Source organism: Dunckerocampus dactyliophorus, chromosome 9, assembly GCF_027744805.1.
Source record: "Dunckerocampus dactyliophorus isolate RoL2022-P2 chromosome 9, RoL_Ddac_1.1, whole genome shotgun sequence".
NCBI classification, from domain to species: Eukaryota; Metazoa; Chordata; class Actinopteri; order Syngnathiformes; family Syngnathidae; genus Dunckerocampus; species Dunckerocampus dactyliophorus.
In genome coordinates this window covers 19,513,902-19,541,238 of record NC_072827.1, presented here as the reverse complement: position 1 = coordinate 19,541,238, position 27,337 = coordinate 19,513,902, and the positions used below count along the sequence as shown (strand labels likewise).

General features: G+C 42.3%; 1 protein-coding gene across 2 annotated transcripts in view; it reads left to right on the top strand.

Moving 5' to 3' along the window:
- satb2 (SATB homeobox 2) overlaps positions 1–27,028 on the top strand; it is a 32,572-nt gene extending 5,544 nt beyond the window's left edge. Inside the window, exons 2-14 of one of the 2 annotated variants that reach the window (XM_054787789.1) lie at positions 1,006–1,230; positions 3,467–3,652; positions 10,166–10,292; positions 11,228–11,351; positions 11,818–11,920; positions 13,352–13,402; positions 13,481–14,064; positions 15,210–15,422; positions 15,512–15,598; positions 16,796–16,948; positions 19,101–19,295; positions 24,651–24,830; positions 24,917–27,028. In XM_054787789.1, the coding sequence (XP_054643764.1) occupies positions 1,050–1,230; positions 3,467–3,652; positions 10,166–10,292; positions 11,228–11,351; positions 11,818–11,920; positions 13,352–13,402; positions 13,481–14,064; positions 15,210–15,422; positions 15,512–15,598; positions 16,796–16,948; positions 19,101–19,295; positions 24,651–24,830; positions 24,917–25,408 (2,676 nt within the window). In that variant the 5' untranslated portion in view covers positions 1,006–1,049 and the 3' untranslated portion in view covers positions 25,409–27,028. Of the gene's footprint in view, positions 1–1,005; positions 1,231–3,466; positions 3,653–10,165; positions 10,293–11,227; positions 11,352–11,817; positions 11,921–13,351; positions 13,403–13,480; positions 14,065–15,209; positions 15,423–15,511; positions 15,599–16,795; positions 16,949–19,100; positions 19,296–24,629; positions 24,831–24,916 lie in introns of both variants that reach the window. The other variant, XM_054787788.1, reaches the window with a different exon arrangement.
- Positions 27,029–27,337: the final 309 nt, after the last annotated feature.

The window sequence follows — 27,337 nt, the reverse complement described above, 5'->3', positions numbered from 1 at the left end:
ATAGACAAATACTATCCCGAGCTCCATCGCCTCACTCTCTCGCTCTTATCTCGCATGCCAGCAGATATTGTCCAGGGGCCACCACACAAGTGTAAATAAAAGACGTCCATTTGGCCTCGGCAAGTTGCGTCTGGCCTGGCAAAGGCTAAAATGCATTAGCTTGTATTAGAGACACACACACACACACACACACACACACACACACACACACACACACACACACTAGACGGTTTGTTTCAAGTCCTGCTCAGTTCCCTCTCTGCTTTACTTCTAATATTTCTACAGCAGTGCACAAAAAATCCTTACAGGGAGTTTTGCCTTGCCTCTGTTGCCAAAGTGCTTCACTGACATAGTTCATAAATATAATTGAATATAAATAAATAATAATAAACAATACAATGCAAAATAATAAAATGAGAAAAATATTGCAAAATGTCCAAATAAAAACACATTTGCAGGCTGTTTTCGCCAATCGGAAGCCTGAAGAAAGTCTTTTCTGGAAAAGACGCAACGACGACAATAACAGCGGTGAGCAGAAGAAGAAAAAAACATGCCGATTGATGAAAAAGCGTAGTTACTTTTAAATAGTACACCTAATACTTCACACATGAACAAAAACAAGAAATAAGAGACTGTTGAATGTGTAGATACATCCAAAAAACGTTAATGAAAACCTCAAAGATTGCCAAAAAGTCTGTTTGCCAGGACCCAACATGGACTAATTGTGAACCAAAAAGAATCCATATATACATTTTTAAAAATACTGCTGGGCTATATCACCTAGGACCACTGATAGAGCCTGATGTTGGTCTACTAACTGTGTATAAATTGCAATGGTTTACTACTGTAAAAGTAGAACACTGATAAAAGGCTAATAGATGAAAATAAGAACAATGGCCGGTCTTCCATGTGTACAAGGAGTTTGTGGCGGTGTAACAGCAACATAAAATCAAGTGTCCACCTATGCTACTGTTTAATTGTATGCTTCTTCCTGTTTGTTCCCAGACTCTTTCTCTCTGACCGGAGCTCCTCTGGGGGTCTGGAAGAGGATGGAGCGAGGAGGGGAGAGTCCCATCACGCAGGACAGTCCTGAGCGCAGAGGTGGTGGAGGCAGCAGCCCAGACATCGGCAGCCTTCCGCCACCGGGGAAGAAGGGGCGCCTGGAGCTCAACGGCAGCCCCACAGGGCCCCGCCTGCGCCACAACGGGGCACCGCTGAGACCCCTCGGAGGTAAGTGATATGATGGGTAAAGGGTCCGAGACATGAAAAAGGTTTTTGGTTTAATCATTGTTTTTTTTTTAACCCTCTTTCAAGCAGAGATCCCGCAAAATAGCCCATAAGACAATCAAACAAATATCCGTCTGTCCCTTTTATACAGAACCCAGAAAGACGTGATATTGCCACAAATGTTTGTGCTTTCACACAGCAATCAGGTAATTAGATGGCATCAGCGCCAGCGCCTGGTGTAACATATACCAGCGACATTTACTTTCAACACAACAGGGCGGACATTTCCCATTTCCTTACACACAGATGCTGTCCCACCTCTGTTACAACACTCACATATTTCCAAAGGTAGAAAATTGCTGAATGTATTTCATACAAAACAGAACTTTCATACAGAAGATTCACACAAAAAAAGGAAAAATGGCATACATATCAGACTGCTATGATGTCCCGTTATTTACCCTTCCAAATTGTGGAAGCTCTAAAATGTATTAAAAATAAACTGTTCAGTGATTTGTACTGTTTATGGTGGCTAACGTCTTTTTCCGCTTGTGTAACCAATTAAGTGTCTCATCATGTGACCCTTACTTGTGATTAGCTTCTTTTTTCACTTGTATGACAGTTAAGAATGTTAAAATTCTCCCAAACATTGCCTGTAGAGTTTAAAAGGTTTTCTGATGACAGAATTTTCACCCTGCATCAGATTATTTCTATTTGCGTTATTTCTGATGGGAAAATTGCAAAAAAAAATGAACCAAATGGAGGTTGACAAGCATACCGGAACGGATCGCGTTGAAACTGTATTGGTTTTAAAAAAAAAAAAAAATGTGGCTTTGAACCTTTGACCTCTGGCAACTGTGCAGAAAGGCTGTACTACTCTTACAGGTCTGGTGGGTGGTGGTGGGTGTGAGGGGTTCCACAACAAATAAAGGTGATTGCAGCATATAAACATGATTTACACGGCTCACTGCGGATTGTTATCGATCGCAGTATTCATGGAGGAAGCTGCTTTTTTAAATTATTTATTTATGCTACTACCATATGTTGGCCCCAAGTTTAAACCCCAAGAGCGGTTTTCCCTTTGACTAAAATTAGAGCGACATTTATACTTTTGGACGCTCCTCCCCAATATTTATCATAAAACATTCCTGGGGTTCTCTCGCTGGAATGAGAAACATCAAATTTGCGGCGTGTGTGGTTTGTAGGGCAAGAGGTTATCAAAGCAAGCAAGGATGAGGCAAAGGAAGATGAGGGAAAAGGTGACGACGGGGGGTGCTAGGGGAGGAGGAAGTACGGAGGAAGGGGTTTCTTGGTGCTGAATGGGCCAGTAAAAATGACAGGTTTTTCCTCTAAAAACAGGAAACTCGACTTGTCTCGGCCAAACCACAAGGACACACACACACACACACACACACACATCTTATTTTAAAACCCCCCTCATACATATTAGCGGGATTAGAGGTTTGAGGCCGCGTCGCATCATCCAAACCAGAGCATGGCGAGCACGACAAGAACTCTCAAAAGTGAGAGGGAGCGAGCACAGCAGAGCCGCTCCGTGTTGACATTTATATTTCCCTGCTGGGGGAAAAATTCACTTACTCCAATTGGCACGGCGCTCCGGTGTGTAATTCACTCGGCGAGCGCCTGGAGTCCTGCGAGCTGCAGTGATTAATGAGGAGGAAATAGAAATATAGGAATTGACTGATTAAAACAATAAGCGGGATGGAGCGAGGGGAGGTTAATGCTACAAAGAGTCTGGTGCCATGTGCCCGCCGTAAAACACATTGCCCCGAATTATTAGTGCTGGGACGCTGCCTAATGCTCTCTAGTCCATCATTCTTCACGCTCTGCTTTCATCTAGTGTCAGCTGACAGGTGGCTCCAAAACAAAAGGCTTGAAGTGTAAAAAAAAATGAGGGAAGGAATGAGTTAGTGCGGGCAACCCTAAGGACACCGGGCATTTACATAAGCAGAGAGAAGTTTGTCTTCTGAGAACATGTGCGAGAAGGTCACACATGAAGCCCAAGAAGATATCTTGAGTCTCGTTTCCACTTTGTGGCACAGTTGAATTTAGTTCCTTCGTTCATTTTATTGTGTTTGCATTGTAAAGTGTACCAAAATATCTTCTCAGCACCCCGTCACTGTGGTAGACGGAGAAGTGTCCACCAAAAAAAAAAAAAAATTGTTCTTCAACCACATGATGAAGAACATCTGAAAAAAATATTTGATTTCCCTGCTAGGTCTGATGATTCCCGTGTTCTGCGTGGTGGAGCAGTCGGACGGAGGGATCCAGGTAGATGGATGTGATGGAAGGGAGGAGCATGCAGAGTTTGTCCTGGTGCGGAAGGACATTCTCTTCTCTCAGCTGGTGGAGACGGCCCTGCTAGCCCTCGGCTACTCGCACAGCTCGGCCGCACAGGCCCACGGTCAGTTTTACACAAATTATATTAGTTTTAACGGGTTGGCAGAGAACACACACGCTACAGTAATATAAACACAACACTTTTGCTTTTGCTCCCATCTTCCATGAGCTGAAGAAACTTTTTCTGCGTACACAGAAGGCCTATAACTCTCTCAAATATTGTTCACAAATCTGTCTAAATCTACTGTAAGTGAGCATTTCTCCTTTGCCGAGCTAATCCATTTTCTTCACAGGTACGGCATATCAAGATGCTGGTTAGACAGTCCGATTATTGCACCGACGTGCCTTTGTTTGGCTACAATAAAAGGCCGCACCAGCTCTTGAAAGATGGGAGCAAAAACAAGTGTTCAGTTTATATTTTTGTTGAGTGTATAAAGCTGCAGTCTTAATGTGCATCTATTTACTGCACAGACATTGTACTGTCAGTGTGCACACACAGTACTACTATGGTGACCATGTACTGTAGCCTGTGCTACTACAATGTTTACAGTGCTCATTACGTCAATCGCTAAGCTAGTGTGGGTCGATCACATGTGTTACCCACGTCATAAGCGTCACTTTGTAGATGTCATATGACATCAATCAGCTGACATTAAGCTCCACTACCGATTCACTGTTGCTCCTCCGCGGCAAAGTTTAAGTAGTGAACACACAGCGTCTCAGTGGCACACAGAAATGCAACTTTCATCTTTATTATTCCGAATATGGATGAACTAACTCAGGGGTAAGATGCCTGTATCTATAACAAAAGTTATCCGTTCACTTGTAGCGGCAATGTATGCAGTTATGTAGAAGAAAATTCAATTGTTCCTCATCCTGAACTCCACTATAGAAATGTGAAACTTTTAATTTCACTGTTAAAATTGGTGAAACGATGATTTTATGATTAATTGGAAAATGTGCCCTTTGGTGAAACCTTTTTAAGATGTTACTTTGACTTTGGCTGCCTTGTCTTTTGCATAATAATTTTCATTTCATGTACATCTGTAATGTTTGAGAGCAAATGCTAACTGGGCGTAATACATGAACTGTGTGTATAACGAACACTACATAACTATTTTGACTGACATCCCAACCAGGTTATGTGCATAACTATTTGGGAATTATGTGTGATTATCTTTGCTGCCTTATTGAACTTGTGAATGATATCAACTATTTTGATTAAACTAAACTAAATTGAATGTGAAATGCTAATCGGTAGTATTTAGCATAGTTTCAAAGTTTGACTGTTAGATTTGATATATATGTTATGTTTTCCTGTTTTATAGTAAGAGGTAGATCATTTTGACTTGTCACTTGTATGCTGAAAATGTGTGTGCACGCCTGATATACATGCACAATGTAAATTGATAGTCATTTTTATAAATATACTAAATATATATATTCTCTATGTTTATAGTAGGTATACTGTATAGTAGGTATAGATCTGTGGGACTTGGTCATTTTAAAAGTAGCTCGTACTGTTGACAGTATTGTACTGTCAAACTGAGTATAAACAATGTACTATTAGTGTGTACAGCAGAAATTGTATTGTTACAGTAAATAAAGGCACTGTACTGTTGCAGTACACTGCACGGTGAGCTGACAGTGTGCTTATAGCACAGACTGTTGCATTACAGCATGTTTAAGGTAGTGACTACTGATACAGTCAGTCTAAGACAAACACTCAACGGATTCAGTGTACACTGTAGAGTTGTAGTGACACAGTATTGTTACTGTATTCAAGAGAGGCACTGCATTGTTAGTGTGCACACACCAGGGGAGACCTACACTGTGCTATTGCAGTGTGCAGACATCATACTGTCGGTGTTGACAGCAGACACCGTTACACCGTACCGTTAGAGTGTGTCTAGATAGTGACATATCTGATACGATGGACTCTGTACTGTACTGTTGAAGTGAGCTGACAGCACTCTTATAGTACAGATACTGTATTGTTACAGTGTGTTTAAAATGGAAATTAAGCAGTTGCAGATAGTTTAAGACAGATACTGTACTGTTGAGGTGTGTTGACAGGAGACACTGCACTGTTTCAGTGTACTAAGGCAGACACTGTACTGTACTGTACTGTACTGAGTACACACACACTCTGCTGTATATGTGAACTGTGTTTACAGCAGACTCCGCACTGAGAGAGTGGAAGTGAGCAGAAGAATGTTTCGAAACACAATTAAGACACAAACAGAGACTGTAAAGAAACAACAAAGAGCGAGTTGGGATCGTGTGTGTCAAGAATGTGTGAGAACACATATGAAGGAAAACCATAAAGAAGCAATGTCAAAGTGTTGCACGCATGTTAGTCATCAGCAAAAAGACAGTGATGTACTCCTGTCCTGTTCAGTCTAGAAGACACAAAACCCAAGCGACACAACACAGTTATGGCAAAGACGACCAGACATCTCCCATCTGTTAGCAATTTCAACCGGACTCTTTGTGCGTGTGTCATCGGCCCCCGGTCCAGTTCGATTTTCGGGAATGCATAAATACACGCATATGCTGTTTGTAACATGTGGAGATTACGTGTGATTGAGTTTGTCGTATAGTTCCCACTCATAAACACCCTGATGCAGGTGATTCCTTTTTTTACGGCCCCGAGGCCAGCAGCCTCTTATCAGGCCTGCAGACCACCTGGAGACAGAGGACCGTTCTCCATAAAGCCTCTTGAGCCCAAACATACACGCTGGGCCCTGCTAACCAGTTGTCGATTTAGGAGTACAGTCACTACACAATCAGCAAAAAAGAAAAAGGGGAGTTTTTGCTTCTTGGCCTTTTTAAATGGTTGATTTACAGTGGAGATCTGTTTTTAAAACAGTCATGATTAAATTACCTGTTAGTTACCTTCACCAAAAAACAAACAGAGAAAAACAGAACAATAGCCCCAGAACTACAGTACTCTCTCTTACTTTCAACGCAAACAACCACCAGTCCATGTCATTCATTTTAAAGCTTAATGAAAAATACACGGCTGAAACTTCCACTGCCTCACAAAGCAAAGAAAGGACACAGAGAGTTGGCAGAAAGAGCTACTCAAACCAGAAGGAAATGGCACCATAAGGACTAAAACACACTTTAAGTTTATTACGCTTTTTCACGCAATTGATTACGTCTGTTCAAGAAAAGATACGACTTTTTTTTTACTATCATGCCATCTGTTGGACGTGTGGGAGCTCCACACGTCAATATTAACGCTTAATACTAGTCATGCTACTGCGTGTAAGTGTGCGTGTGCAAACACACACGCACACACACACGCAAGTAAACTTTATTTAACCTAGGCAAAGATGCGTTGAAAAAGAGAGTAAAGAATAGTGAGCAGTCATGCAGCGTCGCAGACAAAATAGACACACCTCCCTCCCGGGCTTCTCTCTAATGAATACTTTTTGTTTTTTAAAACAACCATTTATGTTAACTGAATAATTTCTGGCTTAAATTATACATTTTTCCCTCTGCGGTCCACGACCAAAATTACACAGAGCCCCGGCTATTTTTGCCCTGTTTGAATTGTGTCCTGCATTCTTGCGTCCCAGTGGTGTATTTAAAGTCCCGGCCGAGGACCACGGCCATTCTTTAATTAGCCCAGGCCGGCAATTAAGTGGGAGATATTGTTTATTTCAATTATAAGGGTCTGAAGGCTTTTATAGCACGGACGGGCGCAGACGTGTACTTTATGGCTTTAAGTCGGCGAACAGCGAATGGCGGTCGGCATTGTTGCAGTGCCACGTCTGACGGGTCACTGCGGCACCAAGGACACTGGACATTCAGCTTGGAGGGAACTTTCCGGAGTCCCACTGCGGGCTCTTTTGGATGCTGCTTTCTTATATTTTAACTAGGAACTCTTCACTAATGTTCGATACACTTGGTTAAAATATTCATGAATAATACACAGACTCACCAAGCTACAAGGGGCACTTTTGTCCTATTAGACACAATATTGGGGACACCATAAAAAAGGACCTGTGTCTTCCTTTATAAACATAATACTCACATTTGTGGTATTCATTGAACAACATGTATATCTTATGCAAGGAAAACTAAAATAGATGAGTACTGTTATCTTTAAAGGTATGTGTGTGCATGTGTACCTCATGTTGTGGTCCAGTGTGTGCTCGTGTACAAGGGCGAGCACGTGCGGGCATTCATGCTTGAGTCCAGATGGCACGTGCAATTGTTGATGTGGAAACAACAATTTCAACTTTTAAATGTGGACAACAAGCAGAGAGGCCGCTGACCAAAAAACGATCCAATCAATTATTAACGGCATCACACTGGGAGCATGCTATAGTGTGTGTGTGTGTGTGATTGCATGTCAGCGGTTGCATGTAGATGTCCTAGGTGGGTTTGTGTATTGTCTGCTTATTTATTCACGCGTTTGACTACTGAGGTACAATTATCAGGCATGCTGAGTGCAGCCATGATGGCTTTTAGACAAGATGCACACACAAAAACAACAATAAGTGAAGAGAGATGGAGGCAAGGATGTGTTATTCAGAAATGCGTTATTCAAATGTGTGATTATTTGGGATGTGTCATTCAGAATTACATTTTTTTCCTGGGAAAAACACATCAATATATACTGTGTTACATTTTGCAGCATTGCTTTTCTTGGCAAATATGTTGCTTTCCCAGTTAGGATGTAATTATTGACGTTTATGTAGTAAAATGTATTCCTTGTTTAAAAAATGTGCCATGTCTGATCAAGAGAGTGTATTTTCTCAGTGGCTTCTAATCCTAATTGAAAGAGGAGAGAAAGAAAACGGGCGTAAAACGTATTCATCTCTAGACACTTCATTAGGTACTTATTCTAATGGGACCTGGTAAAAGCACAATAATAAACATTTTGCTATATGACTACCTCTCTGATGGTATCAGTCCAAACTGAACACTATTATCTTTGTAGACTCAGTTTTTTGTTTGTATTGGATCTCATTGGATTAGACAACTGAAGAGATACATTAAAAAAAAGGGAAATTGGAAATGCAGAGGGGGGGTCGGAAAGAGACTGGTCTGGATCTCATTTAGAGGACAATAATGTGATTAGCTTTGTTTAAGTTTTACAGCTCGAGCCAACCAGTGTGCGTGTGTGCATGTGTGTGTGTGTGTGTGTGTGCGTGAGTGTTTGCAAGCCCATCTCTCTTGAATGTACATGATTTCGATAATCCTAAATCAGACGTTCAGCATGTTGTTTGAATCAGCATGTCCAATCAGAACACCAGAGACACAAGCGACCACTCATTCATTCATTTAAAACACAACTAACTGATGGTAAGACTAAAATGAGGCCAATATACGCATAATATAAAAAATACATTCATGTTACACGAACAACACACACAAATATTAAGTCAACATAGTTTGACACACTCACTATAAGGGTAACTGTGGCATTATTAGAATCCCTTTTCACACCGTCTAAGACGTTGGTATGGACACAAAATGGGAGGACGAGGCAGTATCAAGAGACAGGACGCTGCAAGATGGCGAAAGACACGAGATCGCGTGAGATCAAAATTTTGTGAGATTTCTCGTTCAGAAAAAAACTGTCTTGGGATAATAAATTAATCAATGAACTGGATCATTTTGCCAGACTCCATATATTGCAATGTTCAGGCGTTCGCCTCCAAACAGGCAGGAACGGAGTTCACTCTTACCCCTTTTCCACTGCAGCAAACTTTGGTGCTGGTGCAGATTTAGTTCAGAGCTGGAGTTGAACCAGTGGTGGCCGTGAACAGCCTCTAGACCTGATTCATTTCCCATTATCATTATGTGTCATTACGTCACAAGGGCACGCCTCCGATCAGGAAATAACTAAAGGGAGATCAGCGTGAGTCATGCAATTGTTTAGCATCAATTTATGGGACAATAAACATTTCAAAACGTACCTCCATTTGTTTGTCCAGTAATATTTTTTTATTGTACTTTTGTTAAAATTAATGTTAAAATCTTGTCTCGTCTCCTTCTCGTGGACCCAAGCTCGTCTATCATCTTTTGAGTGGGGTGTCTGGTTACACCCCTAGTGAAGACCCTTTTCACAGCCTGTGAAAGCCGGAATTTTCCAGACTTTTGAATGTGATGTTCTGTGTAAAGGGCACCTACCAAGGTTGACCTGGCAATTTTCCGCTTTCTGTAGTAGTATCAGAGCTGTAGTAAAGGCGGGACAATGCCTGTGTGTAAAGGTATTCTTCAATGGCGGGACGGTGCTGTAAAGTTTAACACCGGACACGGACTTCTCCTGCTCTGTAGTGTTGAAAGCAATTGTTGCTGTCGGGCAAGAGGCTGGTGCTGACATCAGCAAATTATCCGATTGTGGGATGGGATGCGGCTCATGTGTGAAAATGTACAATGTTAAGGCTTTCTTGGGTTTTGCGTAAAAGGCACAGTCAGATAAAAACCGGATCTTCTTTTAATTGCAGTAATTTTACAGGATATCTGTGTGAAAGGGGCTGACAATGCTAAACATATAAAAGTGCTGGTTGTCAAAGTAACAACACACACTGATGCTTTGTTGTTCCATGTCCAGGCATCATCAAGGTGGGGAGGTGGAACCCTCTGCCCATCCACTTCTTGACGGACGCCCCAGAGGCTACAGTGGCCGACATGCTCATGGAGGTCTACCACATGGTCACTCTACGTATCCAACTACAAAGGTCAGAATAACACGTTTTTAATGCTCCCCCAAAGACTGCAGCAAGCTTTTAACGCGCTAATGTCACTGCAGTTGACGTCGATAATAGTAATATTCAAGCACACAACAATCCTGCAATGATTTATCCATCATCAGACTTCCAGGAAGAGAGTGGAGCCGGAGTCTTGATGGACAGATAAACACAGATAAAATCCAGATGAGAGGCGTATTTGTTGGTATTGTCTTGGCACATACCAGGCAGGTTTTGTTTACATGTCCATGTGCGTATCCGTGGCGGCGGCGAGCTTTGGCGCACAATGCCATGGTGATTTCTTTAAGCCTTAAACGAGGCCCAGTTGGCACTAGAAGTTTTGGAACTGAGGTAGGAAGATGAGTGGGGACAGAAGGACAGTTAAAATAATAGGCCTATTTGCGTTTTAAACATGAACACAGGATGTTGTTTATTATTATGTTAAACCGCATTAAACTACACTTTTAGAAAAGCTTTTTTCTGGGTTGATTGACATTTATTCCAATTTTTTTTAAAAATCACTTATAGGAAATAATAGAAATACAAATAATCCGTTCCAGAGTCAAGCTGTCATACAAGTGTTACAATAAGTCAACCCCTGGTAATATTGAAAATAAAAACCCATTAAAACACACATCTAAAAATGAATAAACAAAAGCGAAATGTGAAGGTCAGTCACGTTGCGGATGTCAGCCCTTGTATGGCAAAAAGCCCCACTTAAAGCCAAAGAAAAAGCAAACCGCACTCAGTTAATCCTCTGTTGTTCACTGGTATGCTGACATCTGGCGCAATTTGTTGATGGTTCTGCATATCTGGATGTAATGCCAAGCGAGTTGAATTATGACACAAGATAGGAGACATTTTTTACATCTTTGTCTGTCTCAATGGCGTAACTGACTAAATGATCTTCTGTTGTTTTCTTGTAGTTTTTCCAAGCTGGAGGACCTGCCCTGCGAGCAGTGGAACCATGCGACCGTCAGGAACGCTCTCAAGGAGCTCCTGAAGGAAATGAACCAAAGCACTCTGGCCAAAGAGTGTCCTCTGTCGCAGGTGGGGTGGGGGGAATCATGTCATGTCAGTCAGTCTTAGGTCGACGTGAACGCGACACAAGCTAGAAGAAAATAAAACGTCTTGTGATTAATAACTATTGCTGCATTTTAATCAAACTCTGGCGTGTTTTAACTCCCCAGCTGCATGTTTAGCGCTCTGGCCGCATCATAATGGCTGCTGTGGGAGATTTATGTGCTTAAATGGAGCTCTGGTGGGGGGTGTTGATGGCAGCAAGCATATCAATTGCAAGCATATGTGTGTGTGTGTGTGTGTGTGTGTGAGAAAGAGGCTGGAGGTTCCCTCGCTGCTGTATACTGGCTGAAGTTTCTATGGGTGGCTTCCAGTTGTGATTACTGACTGATTTTGTGTGTGTGTGTGTGTCACATGGCTTTTCTTATGTGCAACTGTAAACATTTCATATCATACCGACTATTAATTAACTCTCCCGTGTCTTTCTTTCCCTCAGAGTATGATCTCGTCCATTGTGAACAGCTCCTACTACGCCAATGTCTCCACTAGCAAATGCCAAGAGTTTGGTCGCTGGTACAAGAAGTACAAGAAAATCAAAGGTAACATCAAAGGACTCCTAAATACAGAGGACAACTCAAACACAGTCAGTCCCACTTCCTTAAATTTGCTCCAATATCAAATTAATTTTCTCCACAAGAAACAATGGAAATAAAATGAATTTGTTACAAGGTTTTATGTTTCCCCATCATGAAACTTTTTTCAGTAGCATAGTTAATTGTCATGTAAGTGCAAGAAGAAGATATGAAGTACAGTGGAGCCTCGGTTAGCGTCCGCCACGGTTAGCGTGTTTTTCGGTTAACGTTGAAAGTTTACACCACAACTTTGCCTTGGTTTGTGTCCATTCTCTGGTTAGCGTACAATATTGCTTGCGTCTTGTCGTGTTATTAATTCACTGTGTGAGCCCAGCCGTGGTTTTTTTTTTTAATCACAAAACGTCCTTCCTTGTTAGCATCCTATTAGCTAGCTAAAAAAAATGGCAGCCAGAACTGGAAGTTACGTCACTCATCCGTGATGTCATCAGCATTTGACTCTCAAGAATGTTAACACAAAACACGTTTAAATAGTTTTACAATTATAGTTTAACATGCATAAGACAATTTTAAATGCATATTAATGACGAATTAAAGGGATAAATAAACATTTAAGGTTAGTTTTACCTTCATAGAAGACGTGACTGTTCCCAAAGACACAATGTGGCAGCAAGCTCAACCACCACCATCCTCCTGTTTTCAGTCACATCAAGAATCACGTCTTCAATGAAGGTAAAAGTAATTCTAAATGGTCATTTACCCCAACATTTATATGTATTTATATGCACTTTGAATTGTTTTCTGCATGTCAAACTATAATTGTAATACTATAAAAAAATTGTCAACTATAAAAACTTATTTTGTGTTAACATTTTTGGCTTTCTGGAATGGATTAATTGGATTTATATTAATACTTGTGCGAAAAATTGATTCGGTTAACGTCCGTTTCGGTTAAAGTTGGACCTAACAACGCCAAGGTTCCACTGTAACTGTTGATTAAACCTGGAGCAAATTGTGCCGTTGATGAGTACTGTTTTTGATAAGTGACATTTAAAAAAAAATGTTTAGCTCTATCCTTGTTTTTGTCCTATTTGGGTTACCCTTATCAAAAACTAAAAAGCCAAAGAAAAATAAAAACAAGGAGGCACGGGAGTGAGGTAGTTTAGCTGATGTCAGTTCTTTAAATTTATGATTCTGTTTTTTTTTTGTAGTCTCGGAACATATTTTCGTATTTTTACCAACCATTCCGAAGGCATGCTGTCTGGCTTTTCATAGGTTTGGCAGTGTTAGCGTGAGTTCAAATATGGTCACATTGCTACAAATCTTTTTAAATTAGTGTTTATATATGAAATGTACCCGTATGTCGGGTGTGTTAACTATATAGACAATTTTTGTACAACAAAAATAGTGAACGTCATCTTGTGTGTTTGCTTTGTGCAGTGGATTATTTGGAGAAGATGTGGTCTGGTCGAGATCCCACTGACATCAAAAGTAAGCCATCTATTCTTTTTGTCTGACCTAATGGGAAAGTGCTTGGTTAGCAAACTGATGAACTTGTCTTATCGACAGTCGAGCGAGACAATATAGCCGAATTCTGCATGCTCGGCCAAAGACCTCCTCCTCACTTGGCCGGCCTGGCTCAGCTGGGTCACCTAGGGGGCGGCCTAAAGGCGGGCTCCGGAGATCCGCAGGCGCCCTCCCAGCCTCCCCAGCAGCCTCCTCCACCCCAGCAGCAGCCCTCACCCCATGGTCCCCTCCACCACAGCCCCCCACTCCACGCGGGACAGGTGCCTGCTCCGCCACCTCCCCACCCGCCCGGCGCCCTCCAGCCCCTGCTGGGCCCAGGTGGGCTGCTCTCGCCTCAACTCTCCCCACAGCTCGTGCGTCAGCAGCTTGCGATGGCCCACCTCATCAACCAGCAGATAGCCGTCAGCCGCCTGCTGGCCCACCAGCACCCGCAGGCCCTCAACCAGCAGTTCCTCAACCACCCGCCCATCCCACGGGGCTCGTCCAAAGTTGGTGGCGACCACCCTGGGAGCAACCCCTCGGCGGCTGAAGTGTCATCGGAAATCTACCAGCAGGTCCGAGACGAACTGAAAAGAGCCAGTGTCTCTCAGGCTGTGTTTGCCCGTGTGGCCTTCAACCGCACACAGGTATGTCGGGACAGTGTGGTCAAGGTGGAGGGAGAAGAAGCCAGAACAAAGTTGATCATCTATCCTCTGAAGGCATGTTTAGCCAAGCTGTTGAGTCCATTGAGAACAGGCAAGAGAGATAATTGCTTGAATTGATTGAGCTCCAGTTTACGGACACCCACATGCAGGTATTTTCAGCAGGATTAACAGAAAGCATGGTGGGGTAGCTTGCCGGGTCATTAGGCCTCTATTTCTGGCAGGGGTGCTAACACCTGATGTATTCAAGGCTGCGCTAACCTATTTACTGCACACCCCATTAGAGCAATGTAATGAGGGCTCATAGACCTGCAGGTGGCAACTCGACTTTCAATGATGACAATTAGTGGAAGACTTTCAATCCAATGCCCACCATTTGTAGAAGTCACCGTAAAATGTAGAAAGAGCAGACCTGCGGTTAGCTGCTCTTGAACATATTGGGGGAAGTGTCTATCCAGACCAAACTAAACGATATTTAATATTAAATATGTTTGTTTAGCAATAATGCAATATTTTGCCAAAGATAACAACAAAATCACAGTACATGCTGTCGTTTCTTTCAAATTAAACTGAATGACATTGAAACTATCATGAAAAATATGCCATACCTTTGTCAAAATTAAAGAGAGCGATACCATTTTTGGCCCATGTTGAGAGCTGAAGTAGATTTTAACCTGATAAAATTGTGTACTGCGTTCTGTACGGTGTTAACGTAAACGCTTATGAATACAATGCATCCTCCTCAAGTGAGATACAATAATCTCTATCCCCTCTCAATCACTCAGTGCTCACGCTCGGGTATCTTTGACAAAATTTTGTGAGAGATATCACAATATTTTGCCTATGCTAATAATCATGATACAGCGATGTTTACGTAACGACTTCAGAATGTGCCAGTAGTAAAAATGGGTGATATAATATACAATATAAATGTACGATAGAAACAATATAAATAGGTCAATCAATAACTAATGCTTATGTATCAATATTGTACCCTGAGAGATAACAATGCAATATATCACAATATCCATATTTTGTCCCTCACCTTTGAGACAACATGAAACATTTACTTTTGCCAAGAGGATGGACATTGTGTTAAAGAGGTAACGCTATCGCGTTTGTATGCTCAGGGTCTGCTGTCAGAGATCCTGCGGAAGGAGGAGGACCCTCGCACAGCCTCACAGTCGCTGCTGGTCAACCTGAAAGCCATGCAGAACTTCCTCAATCTGCCCGAGGGCGAGCGGGACCGGATTTACCAGGAAGAGCGGGAGCGCACCATGAACCCCTCGGTGGGCCTACCTGCCTCCAACTCGTCCAGCCCCAGCACTCCTCGCCTCTCGCAGGTAAGACATGCCTCGTAAGGCTGACTTGGGGTTGTATGACCTATATGCTATATTTCTACATGCTGTGTGTCCTGTGTGTGTTTGCACAGAAAGTGTGGGAGAGGAGCTTGGACGAGCAGATAACGCCTGATACCTGGGCCTCCATTTGGAAGAACAAGAATAAGATAACCAACTCGGTGAGCTCTCCGCCATCATCGGCACATTGTGTACGCTTAAGTGAATTATGTCTGCCTTTTTTCGTCTTTTAAACAAATTCCGTGTATAATGGAACAACAACTTCAAAGCCGTCACTGTAAAGATAATGACGTAATACAGCATTTACAGCAAAGTGAGCGATAAAGCTTTTTCACCCCCTCTGATGTCAGGGCAAATGGCCATTCATTCATGGCCCGGGGTGAACGTGTGGGCTATTATTTATTATGGCTATGTCAGATTATCTCAGCATCGTTTAGGCGGCGGGAATGTAAGCTAGCCAGTCTGTGCACGTCTGGCGGACGACTTCAAAACAATGCGAGCGCTCTGAGAGGCAAGCGCGTGTATTGCAAACAGCAACAAAGCAATACAAGGATGAGAGGTGACTAATTGAGTTTGATCCGCAAACTGACTTCTCAAGATTTCAACTGCGATGTTAGACAACCACAGTGTGTTTCACCAGGCACCCTCCAAAGTTTCTACGGTTCCAAGAACGTAAGCTCTAATGCCATCAGAAAAAATGTCATCAAAACTGATGAAAGAGATACCGCATTTGGCCAATGTTGCGCTCTCAAGCATAGCAGTCAACATTCGCATTTGAAAATAAGGGACATTTTCCAGGAACTAAAGGTATATCAGGGAAATTCCTCCCTCCCCGATGCAGGAAAAATGATAAATTCGACTGTGGGGTGGTGTGGGGGGGGGGGGTTGGTGAGATGGGGTGAAAAGACCCGACTACCCACTAGCAATGCGTTGCACCAATGTCCTAGCAGATTGCTGTCGCTCAAGTATGGATACCGTCACCACTGTTACCTCTAGTACCAGAGAGGATTTTGTTTTTGTTTTAGTGAAAGTTAGAATACAGGAAATTTACAGGAACGTATTTAAACAGGAGGGCGACCGGAAAGAAGGGCATACATTGAATGTATGAGAATGTATTTGTTTATTTAAGAGGGTGGAAATTTGTCAAAACATGCACCCGTACTGTCTTGCCTGTGCTATTTTTCTGACAAATCTGTTATTAAACCTCATAAGTTGATCTTACTTGAAATTTCTCACACAGCTCACATGCATTCCACGAAACACTCGCTGTTACTTTAGGGTGTTTAGCCACATCACACCTTTTTGTGGACTGACAAGCACGCTCACTTTACTGTGTACATGACATGTCCCCCCCCCAGCAAAAGCCATCAGGCCCTGCCCCTGACCTACCCATCAAGCTGGAATCGCTGGTGAACATCACGTCGGGCATCTATGATGAAATTCAGCAGGAGATGAAGAGAGCCAAGGTGTCCCAGGCTCTGTTTGCCAAGGTGGCAGCCAACAAGAGTCAGGTCAGGAAACAAAGACAGTACATGCAAGTTAGCGGGGGAAAAAACTTGTAAAAAGGGGACATGGCAGGAATGATTAATTGATAAGACAGAGGTGAATGCCAAATAACTGCATGTGAGGAATGACGCTATTCAGCCAGCAGCTTATATGGACCAGCAGCAGACAGCTGCCAGCTCGCCGGTGTAAGCATGACAAGGGCCTATATACATTTTCTTTACAGTATTGCATGCTTGTGTGTGTACGCAGTTAGTAAGGGTCCCTGAGCTTGGGGGGTGGGCGGGGAGTTGGGTCACAGTTCGATGCACCCATCTGCTGCAGCTGGCCACAAGGATGGAGGGAGCGAGTGCTGATCAGGCTATTAGCGTCGCACGCTGCCTGAGGTGGCTGCTTGAACACAACAGCTGGTGTCACAAACAGAGCCAGTCTAGCAAGCATAATTGAATCTTCTCCAGCTTTTCTACCACCCCGCAGCAGCAGCATCATCATCTCCTGTTCTGGCTCAACATTTACCTCACACACCAAGCATTGAAAACTTATTTTTTGATACTTTCCCTTCATTGCATCCTCGCTGCATGCAGTCTGACGCTCTCACGTCAACTTAGCTTGGATATCTTGAAGAACAAAGACAGGGGACGAAATATATCCAAAGGCAACAAAGTACCAACTGGTCTGCACTTTTGCATATTTTAAACTGATGCTGGTTAACTTCCAAGCTACAATATTCCAATTTGAAAACAATTTCTCTAGATAAGAAATATGTAGTTATATGTTCTAGGCTCAAACTGTTGCCACCATAAAACCTTTATTATCCATACAATTAAGGTTTTAAAGTCAGACTTTAACATTGTGAACTGTCATACGAGTGTAAAGAGAAGTTAACCACTGTACAATTAAACTAAAATAAAATAAGTATAAAACATCTCGCTCCATGAAGATGCCTGACAGAAAATGCTTGATGAGCGATGCAAGGTCACTTTACAGGTATTGCTGAAATTCACGTTTTATTTGACTTTTAGAAGCGTATTTTTCCAGAAAATTGTAGTTGAACTCAACATTTTCTGCCATTCGAACCTCTATCAGCAACTCTGATGCTACGTTCATGAAAAATCTGGAATTTCTAACCTCAAACTACGAAAAGTCACGTTCCTACTCTCAACTTCGACAATGACGGCACATATAGAGGCACACTATAAAGACTAAACATCACCTTGTAACACAACTATATCATCTCTGTATGTAGTGATTTGGTAAAATGTTTTTTTTTTTAGATAATCAAGGCTGCTAAATAAAGATAATAGTAGTTGTCAACATACCCGCTAGCGTTCAGCTTAATCAGCGGTTCTCAATTACAGTAATCCCTTGTTAATTGGTTCTAGACGCAACCGTAATAAGTGAATTTCTGCGAAGTAGGATTTCTTATTTATAAATCAAGTATTTTAGTACTTATATTAGAGCCCTCTAGACATGAAATAACAGTCCCTTAGTCACCTTTGCACTCGTATTTCCCAATATAGTAGATATAATCAGAGAAACTAAGCTGTTTAAGACATAAATAAGACTCATGCTCATGTGTGTTGCAATAAATGTGTCAATTTAGACATTTTTATGCTTGAAAATGCTTAATTTAGATAAACAAATATGCAGCATTTGCTAACATATGCATATTATTTGACTAATAATAGGCCGTATTCAACCACGAAACAGCATGATTTATTAATTACTATATTTTTGGAAAACTGTGATAGAATGAAGCCGTTAAATTCAAACCGTGATGTTGTGAGGGACAACTGTATTATGCATCTGCAATATTATGCACTGAGATAAGATATGAGATACAGTAAGTATGTTAATGTATAGTGTACTGCATACTGTAGTGATGTATGCATGTATACAGTATATGTATAATGTATACTAACTTATTGGGCTCTTCGGCCATGTTTTTTTGTTTACATTTCATTTAAACATTTTGAGTTGTCAGTTCCAAGTGGAACATTTACAACTTGAACAGTTTTTTGACGATATTTTTCATCATTACTTTGTATCAATCACATGGCTTTCCAGTGACTAAAACTTATCAAATATGGCGCTTTGACTGATGAAACTACTTTCCTTTTGACTCCGATTTACCTTTGGTCCATCTATGTCTTCTCACAGGGTTGGTTGTGCGAGCTTCTCCGCTGGAAGGAAAACCCCAGCCCGGAGAACCGCACCCTTTGGGAGAACCTGTGCACCATACGGCGGTTTCTAGCACTCCCGCAAACCGACAGGGACATGGCATACGAGGAGGAGTCGCGACATCATCACAGCGAGAGGCTCCACACTGTCCTCCACCTGCCGCAGGACACACAGGTACAAAAATGTGACTTAAGACACATCTTGAAGACTTTTTGCTGTTATTTGTGCCCACCTGAGTGGAGAGTAAACACTGGCTGGGTGGCACAACAGGAAATGCCACGTTGTTTGCCCTCAACTTTTGTCCTCAAGAACCAAATCAAAACTAGTCCATCCCAAAGCTTTGATCTCCTAAACTAGTCTCTGATTTGCCACTTGGCCCTAGCTTCTCTACAAATGCTTTTTTGTGGAAGGCAAGATTCTTTATAGGCCAACTGTGGTATTTTTTGGGTTTATTGAGGCATTAATCCCTATAAAAGGAAATAATAAATGCTCTCTGCCAAATGAGACAGTCGTTGAGATCACACACTAAAAAATAAAAAAGCTGTTAATTAAATAGATATCTGAAGTTGCTCTTCCACCGCTTTTGGAATAAATACAGTAAAACTTTTACAATGTAACGCCCCTGAGGTTTTAAAGTGAAGCAGGGAGACAAAAACGTGTAAAAATTGTGGCCTTTTTTTAACAGCGGTACATGTATGTTTTTCTCAAGTTAAGACTGATGATTTTAATGTTTTAACGTCTCATATGATTATTTTTACACTTGCATTACTATTTAGAATGCTACTTCAAAAGTACAGTTGATGTAATGTGTTTTGTGATTGCGACAATTTGACGCATGAATACATTATCTCTATTTCCACTGGTTTCCTATGAGAAGAATTGCTTGGAAATACGAACAAACCGGATGTCAACCAGCTTTTTGGGTTCAGAGGTTCCACGACCAAGATTTGATTCATCTTCCAAACGGCCAACAACAATAACACACAGGCCTTCTGTGCACTGATAGCACCGGCAAAGGGTCAAAAGTTGCAGTGCTGTTAATGCAATCCAGACCCTACAGGTCTTCCCAAACCACAAGCCCCTCCCCTCTTGAAGTGCCACGCACAGTAGACCACGTGCAGGCTTTGTATTAAAAAGACAGGAAGGAAGCTGCGGTGGCACCATAACGACATTCCCCTGCTCTATTGGCGCAAAAACACACACACACACACACACACAATTGGCCCTTATACCACATGTGGTGAAGAGCTTCTGATTTATTAATGGCAAATGAGGTGTAGTATATATCTAAATATCTAAATAGTTATAGTTTGTCTGCTTCAGCTAGCCTGCGACCGTATACATCACATACACCACACATGCGTCCCAGCTGTCTCACACTCAAAGTTGGTAACGTGAGCGCTGCTTTGTCTTCTGGACAATGGGAGGCGAATTTATAACAAGCGACCGCACAAAACAAATTAAAAATGGATGTAGAGTACAGTGGAGCCACACAAAGATGACTGTTTACGTTTGGACGGCATGTGCAGTAGATTTTTTTCTTCTTCTTCGTGAGGGGGCTTTGGGAGATCTCTGACTGTGTGTCTATTAGCTGTGCAGGTATGTTAGATATGTGTGCGAGTGTACCAACAACCCCCCCCCCAAAGCAGCCTCACAATTCTTCCTGACTGACACGGCCGCGCTGTTCGCTCCACAGCTCTTATTCATATGGCGTTTGCAGTTAAGTGCGTCCCACAGCTAATTTGGCACAGCCTGCCCTTATAAATTATTTCTTTATTGTTTATGCTAAATTGATTTCTGCTGCAAGGCTCTGTGTGTGGGTGTGTGTCTCGAGGCAGCGTGGACCCCAGGAGTCCAGCACTATAACAAGAAGAAACAATTCATGGTCCTCACTAAATTTAATAGAAGAGATGCTAAAGTGGCGTCACACACACAATGATGCTTGCCGGTGGTTGTCAAGTGTCTGGTTTTGTCACGGGGTGGTTTATGTTGGTATGTCTTAGTTAGTTAGCAAGTTAAATACACAAGTTGTACGGCTAATGATTGGACTCTAAAGCCATGTATGCACCAAGCGGTTCAGTTTGGCTCAGGCTTACATTACATAAATATTCACGCATTAATCAGTGTATCACTTTATACTCCTTTGAGTCAATTACATCAATAGAGCCTCAGCACGCTGTTTAGATATTAAGAATTTGCACATTTCGGAAGTTGGACAGCTTGGGTCGGATGTTTTGAGAGCCTTTAAAATGGAAATGCTTTAAATGCAATGTTTTTACGACCACGGTACATGAACGCACCACTTTCTTGTCTGCAAACATTTTTTTGTTTATTTGTTTAGTTTATTGTTGCATAAACTTGGTAAAAAAAATAATTCCAATGTGCCTCCTCAGGAAATGACTTTCTGAATGGCTTCTTAATGGATAAATAGCCATAGGGTTAGAGGTGATAACAACATTTATTGTTAGCATGCATTTGAAAGCCTGCAAATGTGTTTTAATGTGGACAGTTTGTTTTTTTTAATAAACATATCAGTGTGTAGGTGTAGACAATGGGTATTGCAACCTATGCCAATGTCAAGCTGGCCCCTTCTGGTTTGGAGTGTGCTCTATGATTGGTTTGAAGCTTTTTTTTGTATTAATATTAGTTCATGTCAATGTCTTCTTATGAAAACAGGGTTAGAGATTCCAAATTACAACCCAATAATTGGAGCACATCACAAAAAGTATTGCTTCACTAAGCTAAAAAGCCATAAACAGACACCATTTCCCCTCCACTGTCCTGGTGGCCTCTCTCAGCCTTCTGTAGGGTGGAGCCTGGCCTTTTTTTTAACCCTCTTGGGCAAGCCACAATTAACGTAACCGTTTAATTGCAGATAAATGGAATGAATACCACACACAAACACTTTGAATTAAAAAAAAAAAACCCTCTGTGAGCAGACATGCACGCAGCACCAATGTCAGCCTGGCTCACTAACATCTCGTGCACACCGTTTTTTCATTAAAAGTATTATTTCACAACAACAGAGGAAAGTGCGCTGACTCATCCACTCGCCATGAAATCCAACCAGACATAGGCACACACACACACACACACACACACACACACACAGACACACACAAACAAACAAAATAATTCTCTGCGATTAAGAGCACAGGTTATGTCACGCAAAAAAAACCAAACAGAAAAGTCTTTTTTCCCTTCATTACATATTTATCTCTGTGTTAATGCCGTCTGTGGTGGTCACACGTGTGCAGCAAGCTCCCACCCCACAGAGTGAGAAGAAGGAAGGACGAGTGCTCATTAAGGAGAAGATGAATATTTGATGTTGTATAATTCTTTTATCATTCTACGCCGTAATTCGCCTCAATTTGCAGAAAAACCTGAGAGAGAGTCAAAGATGTGATGAGAATTAGTGTACCTTGACATGATCCCACCATCAGTACAACGACGATAGACGTAGTCAATCCAGAATGAGACAAAAGTACTTTGAAAGGACTTTTCATATTTTCACCGTAAAGCCCCTTTTAAAAAATCCGGCATTTGCCTGCTTGCACAAAACAGAAAATAGCTTGGGTAGGACAAAGTTGTCCAGGCAATATTCCGCCTTTAAGAGGCTCGTATTAGAGCCGTAACAGAGGCGGCATGGTGTCTGTGTGCAAGGGAATGCCATAATGTGGCATAGTATAGAAATATAGAAGTAATATAGAAGTGTAGAAGTATTTTATACTGGTATTTATACTGGTAGTGATATCACACAGATTTAACAGTCTGACAGCAGAACACAGCATACCTGTCAACTTTTGTATTTGTAAATAAGGGAAATTCTTTTGAAAATACGGGGAAATAAGGGAAAATAAGAGCAATTCTGGTAAGCCCCCACTGCCTACTGTGGCATAACTGTGTTTTTTACTGGCGTGCTTTTATTTTGACGGCCCGAGTTTACTGGCTATGCTATAGGATGATATGCCGCAACTCAAAGTGCAGTTCCACTCAGGACGCAGCATCAGGAGTGACTGAGGAGCTTGAGTGTCTCGCTTAAGGTTAGTCCGACAGGGCTGAGGATATCCAAATCACAACCCTTGTGAGACGACCACTCCATCTCTCCACCATTTCACACTACATGATCACCGTGTTCAATGGAATATCACTTTAAGAAGATGCTGATCACCAATCCTGTATGTAGGATTACTTTCCAGAACCTAATTTCCCTGCAACTAGAGGTGCAAAACGTGGGAATGAACTAGGAGGAGGTGGAAGCGAGGCGTTCCTGGCATCCTCCGGTTTGAGTTGGCTGAGCTTGACAGAAGCCTTCTTCATCTAATCATTCAGGATGCATTAGACCTGAACAGGGAGGAAAGGTGGGAGGGGGTGAGTAAAAAAAAAGTTTTAAAAGGAATTTCTCGACATCTAAATGTCTAAATATGTCACTTTCCATTAAAGGCGGCGAGGACGGGGTAGGGAGGGACAAGCTAAACATATCAAATTCCTCTTAGTTGACCATTCCCCCCCTCTGCGATGAAATAGGCGCCTGCCCTAGCTATTATTTAAGTAATACCCTGTTATTATTGAAGAGAGAATTACTATTATCTTTACGTGGCTCCTTTAATTTTAATGCGCCACAGATTTATAGCTGGACATTCCAGTGGGGAAGGCCCCTCCCTGCTCTTAAAGCGAGCGGGGCAGGACACCACCACAACACTCTCTCAACACGCCACCACCTCCTGACAAACAAGCAAAAATCACCGTTTGATCCCAGCCCACTCTGACAGACACATTCCTGATCCCACCCGCATTGTCTCCACTTGCGATCACTTTCCCGGCATGCAAGTAAATCCCTGTAAGAAAGCATACAGTATGTGTATCCGCTTTATGTTTCATGTATTCATGCTAAAAATGTCATATGTTGCTGCGGACAAAACAATGCATATAAGGAGGCCATCTTTGGGTTTGGTATCAACATATTGCAACATATCATACGCCAAAGAAGTTCAACATATTCGAAAAACAGTAAAAAGAGCTTATTTAATCCTACTCATTCCTACTCCTTCTAGACCACATTTGAACAGTTAGTCTGCAAAAAATGTAAAAAAGATACATTCATTGAAGAGATGGTTTATATGTAATCTCAAATGCAACCTATTCTGCTCTGAGGTTCACGTGTAAGGATGTCATCTAATCTCCTGTGGAAGATACACACTGAGGTTAAAATGTAATGGGGTGTCTTTTTAAAATGGAGCGGTGTGTAAAGTTCAGTTCACTTCAGCCTCACATTAGGTCAAAGGTATAATGGATACATAGTAGTTAGAGTGTCAATCAGTCAGGCTGGTTAATAGACCATGACGCTCTGTGGACTGTGAACACTCTCACCCTCGCCCTCGCGTCACCCTGCAGCACTGGCTACTGTGTGCTCCAGAAAGACAAGCACATTTTAACATCAGGGGATTTAGAAAAGATAATCTAAACCCCAAAATGCTTGATCAGGGGTCATTGCACCCCATTAATTAGCTCTTTTGTCTGTCTCGCCAGGTGCTCCACAGACCACCTCCAACCCAAATGAAGGAGCATCGCTTGTCTCCAATGCGAGAGGAGCTGCTATCTGCCCCCGTTACCGAGGAGGGTGCTCAGAATGCGATGACAGGAGCCGGAGGTCCACCCAGTAGTACTGGTAGTGCTAGTAGCAGTAAGAAGCCACGATTGCGCACAAAGGTAGAGGAAAGTTTATATCTACAAACCTAAAATTCAGTAGTAAATCCAGCTAGACTAAATATTCTCTACCAATCTACGCATTTTAGATTTCCCTGGAAGCCTTGGGCATCCTGCAGAGCTTCATCCAGGATGTCGGCCTGTACCCAGACCAGGAGGCCATCCAAACCTTGTCGGCACAACTCGACCTGCCCAAGCACACCATCATCAAGTTCTTCCAGAACCAGCGCTACCACGTGAAGCACCACGGGCGCCTCAAGGAACTGAGTGAGGGGGCGGCCGCCAGCGGAGGCGTGGACGTCAGCGAATATCGGGAGGAGGAGTTGCTCTCGGGCTCTGAGGATCCGGAGTCCAGTGAGGACGGGGCAGAGGAAATCTACCCGTCAGAGGGGAGTGGTAGTGGTGGGAGCACTGGAGGGCTGAGCCAGCCTCCCGCTTCCTCCAACTCAAGCCAGGCGTCCTCTGGGAACAGCTTGGTTCAGGAGGAAGGCAAGGACAAGGGGCATGCCCGGCCAAGTGGCCCCCTAGCTCCAGGAAGCTCCTCATCTAGTCCCAGAGAGCAGCCGGACTACCAGAGGTAGAGACGGCTCAACAGAATAACGGAGAAACAATGAGGGGATTAGGAAAGAGTTTAAGACAATGTACAGTTTATGTAGGCACAGGAATCCCAAACCACTGGCCAGAAACATTTCATGTTGACAATCTAACTTTCTACTTTGGCCCTCTGTGTGAATGTGAAACATCTCTGTAACTTTTCAAGGTAGAACAACTCAAGAACCACCGAAGATCCAGAAAAATGTGCTGCCAGGATAAGATTAGCTCTAGCCAAAGACAATTCTATTCCTCTATTAACTCTGAGCAGCACAGTCACATCGGATCCTCGTGGACTTGAGCTTTGGGCCTTCGGAGACCTCTCGTAAAAACCTCAGGACACACGCTCTCGTGTTGCTAATGCTGTTCCTTGCCGGAGAAGACTAACCGCGCATCGTCACAACCCCTTGAGAATCACTCCCAATCCTATCTAGCACTTAGGACTATTTTGTGGATGTGATGTACCCATGCTAACCCTCGCACCCCTCAAGCTCCATATTCCCCCGCCCGAGACTCACAAAACTGTGAGGTTAATAAATGAACCACATGAAGAGCGATGGACTGTTTTTGCATGGGGACCAAAGTCAAGAGGACATAGCATGAAGGGACACTGTCCCTCCCTGGCACCACCCACGTGTGGCAAAAAAGCCAAAAAACAGAGAGACTCGTGCGAAGATTCAGCAGCCAAGCAATCAGTCACTTTACGAGTCTATCCCTTCCACGCTTTCTCTGAATCTAACCCCTCTCCTTTTTCGTCTAATTGATGCCCACGGTCTTGTGTCTAACCACACCTACCCGCACTTAAACTTCACCAACCCTATTTATTGCTATCTTTATCCATGATTATTATTATTATCATTATTGTTATTATTGTTGTTGTTATTATGGTTAGGATTGCTAAGTGCTATTTTTAATTTGTATTTCCATGCTGTTTTTTTTCCAACAAGCGCAATTATTTTGATAACAACAAAGAAGAATCTAAAAAAAAAGAAGCAGTTACTGAGTGGTAAAAAATAAATTGCTGTTTTGTGTTTTGTTTTGTAAAAGCATCCAAAAGGACACGTACAAAAAATGGAACTTGTGCTTTACATTGCTGCAGTGGATGACAATCGACTATTTTGAGCCATGACAGGAAAACAAAACGTGGCTAGTCTATTTCTATTCTTCACTGTTATTGTCTGTATATACCCCAAAAGCGGGATAAATTGTTATCAGTGTATGTCTATTTTTTATTTTGCAGAGTGACTTTAAGTGTTTAAGAGCCAGTTTGCAGAAGCAGTTTTTCTCTTTCCCGGAAATCAGTTTTGTTGTGTCAGCCAAATGCCATCGTTTGGAGCATTTAAGAAGAAGGACTCCAGAAGAAGAAGTGAAAACTGTTTTGTGTTCATTGTCTGGTGCAGTGGTTGTACACACATGTTCAGAATATTGTGACAATGGATAGTTTTTCTCATGAGCGTCTAAGTCGGCTGCTAAACTCCAACGGATGACCTGCCTTCTAATTATTATCACGTCAACATGCGGATCAGATATTGTTGCTTTTCTGTAAGACAGGAATCAGGGTGAAACACAGTTCCGATGAAATAGTTCATTCAGTGTTGAAGTGAATAAAATTTGTGAATTAAAAAAAAAAAAGTGTCTTTTTTTTTGTCAGGACAGAAGTACGACTTTTTTTTTCATCCAAGTTTTTCTTGATGAAATGCAAATCCAATTCATCTGTTCCAGACACCCATAAATATTAACAAAAACCATGTAGAAAACAATGAGAAATAATTACAAATGGCAAATGAAATGCAATAATGAACATTTAACATACCTTTTACCTACTTTGACTTTACTACCTAGTTTGGGAGCCCGTGGCCCATGGTGGGTTATGTAGCAGTCGCACTCAATACAAAATGCACGGACAGTGAGTCAGCAAC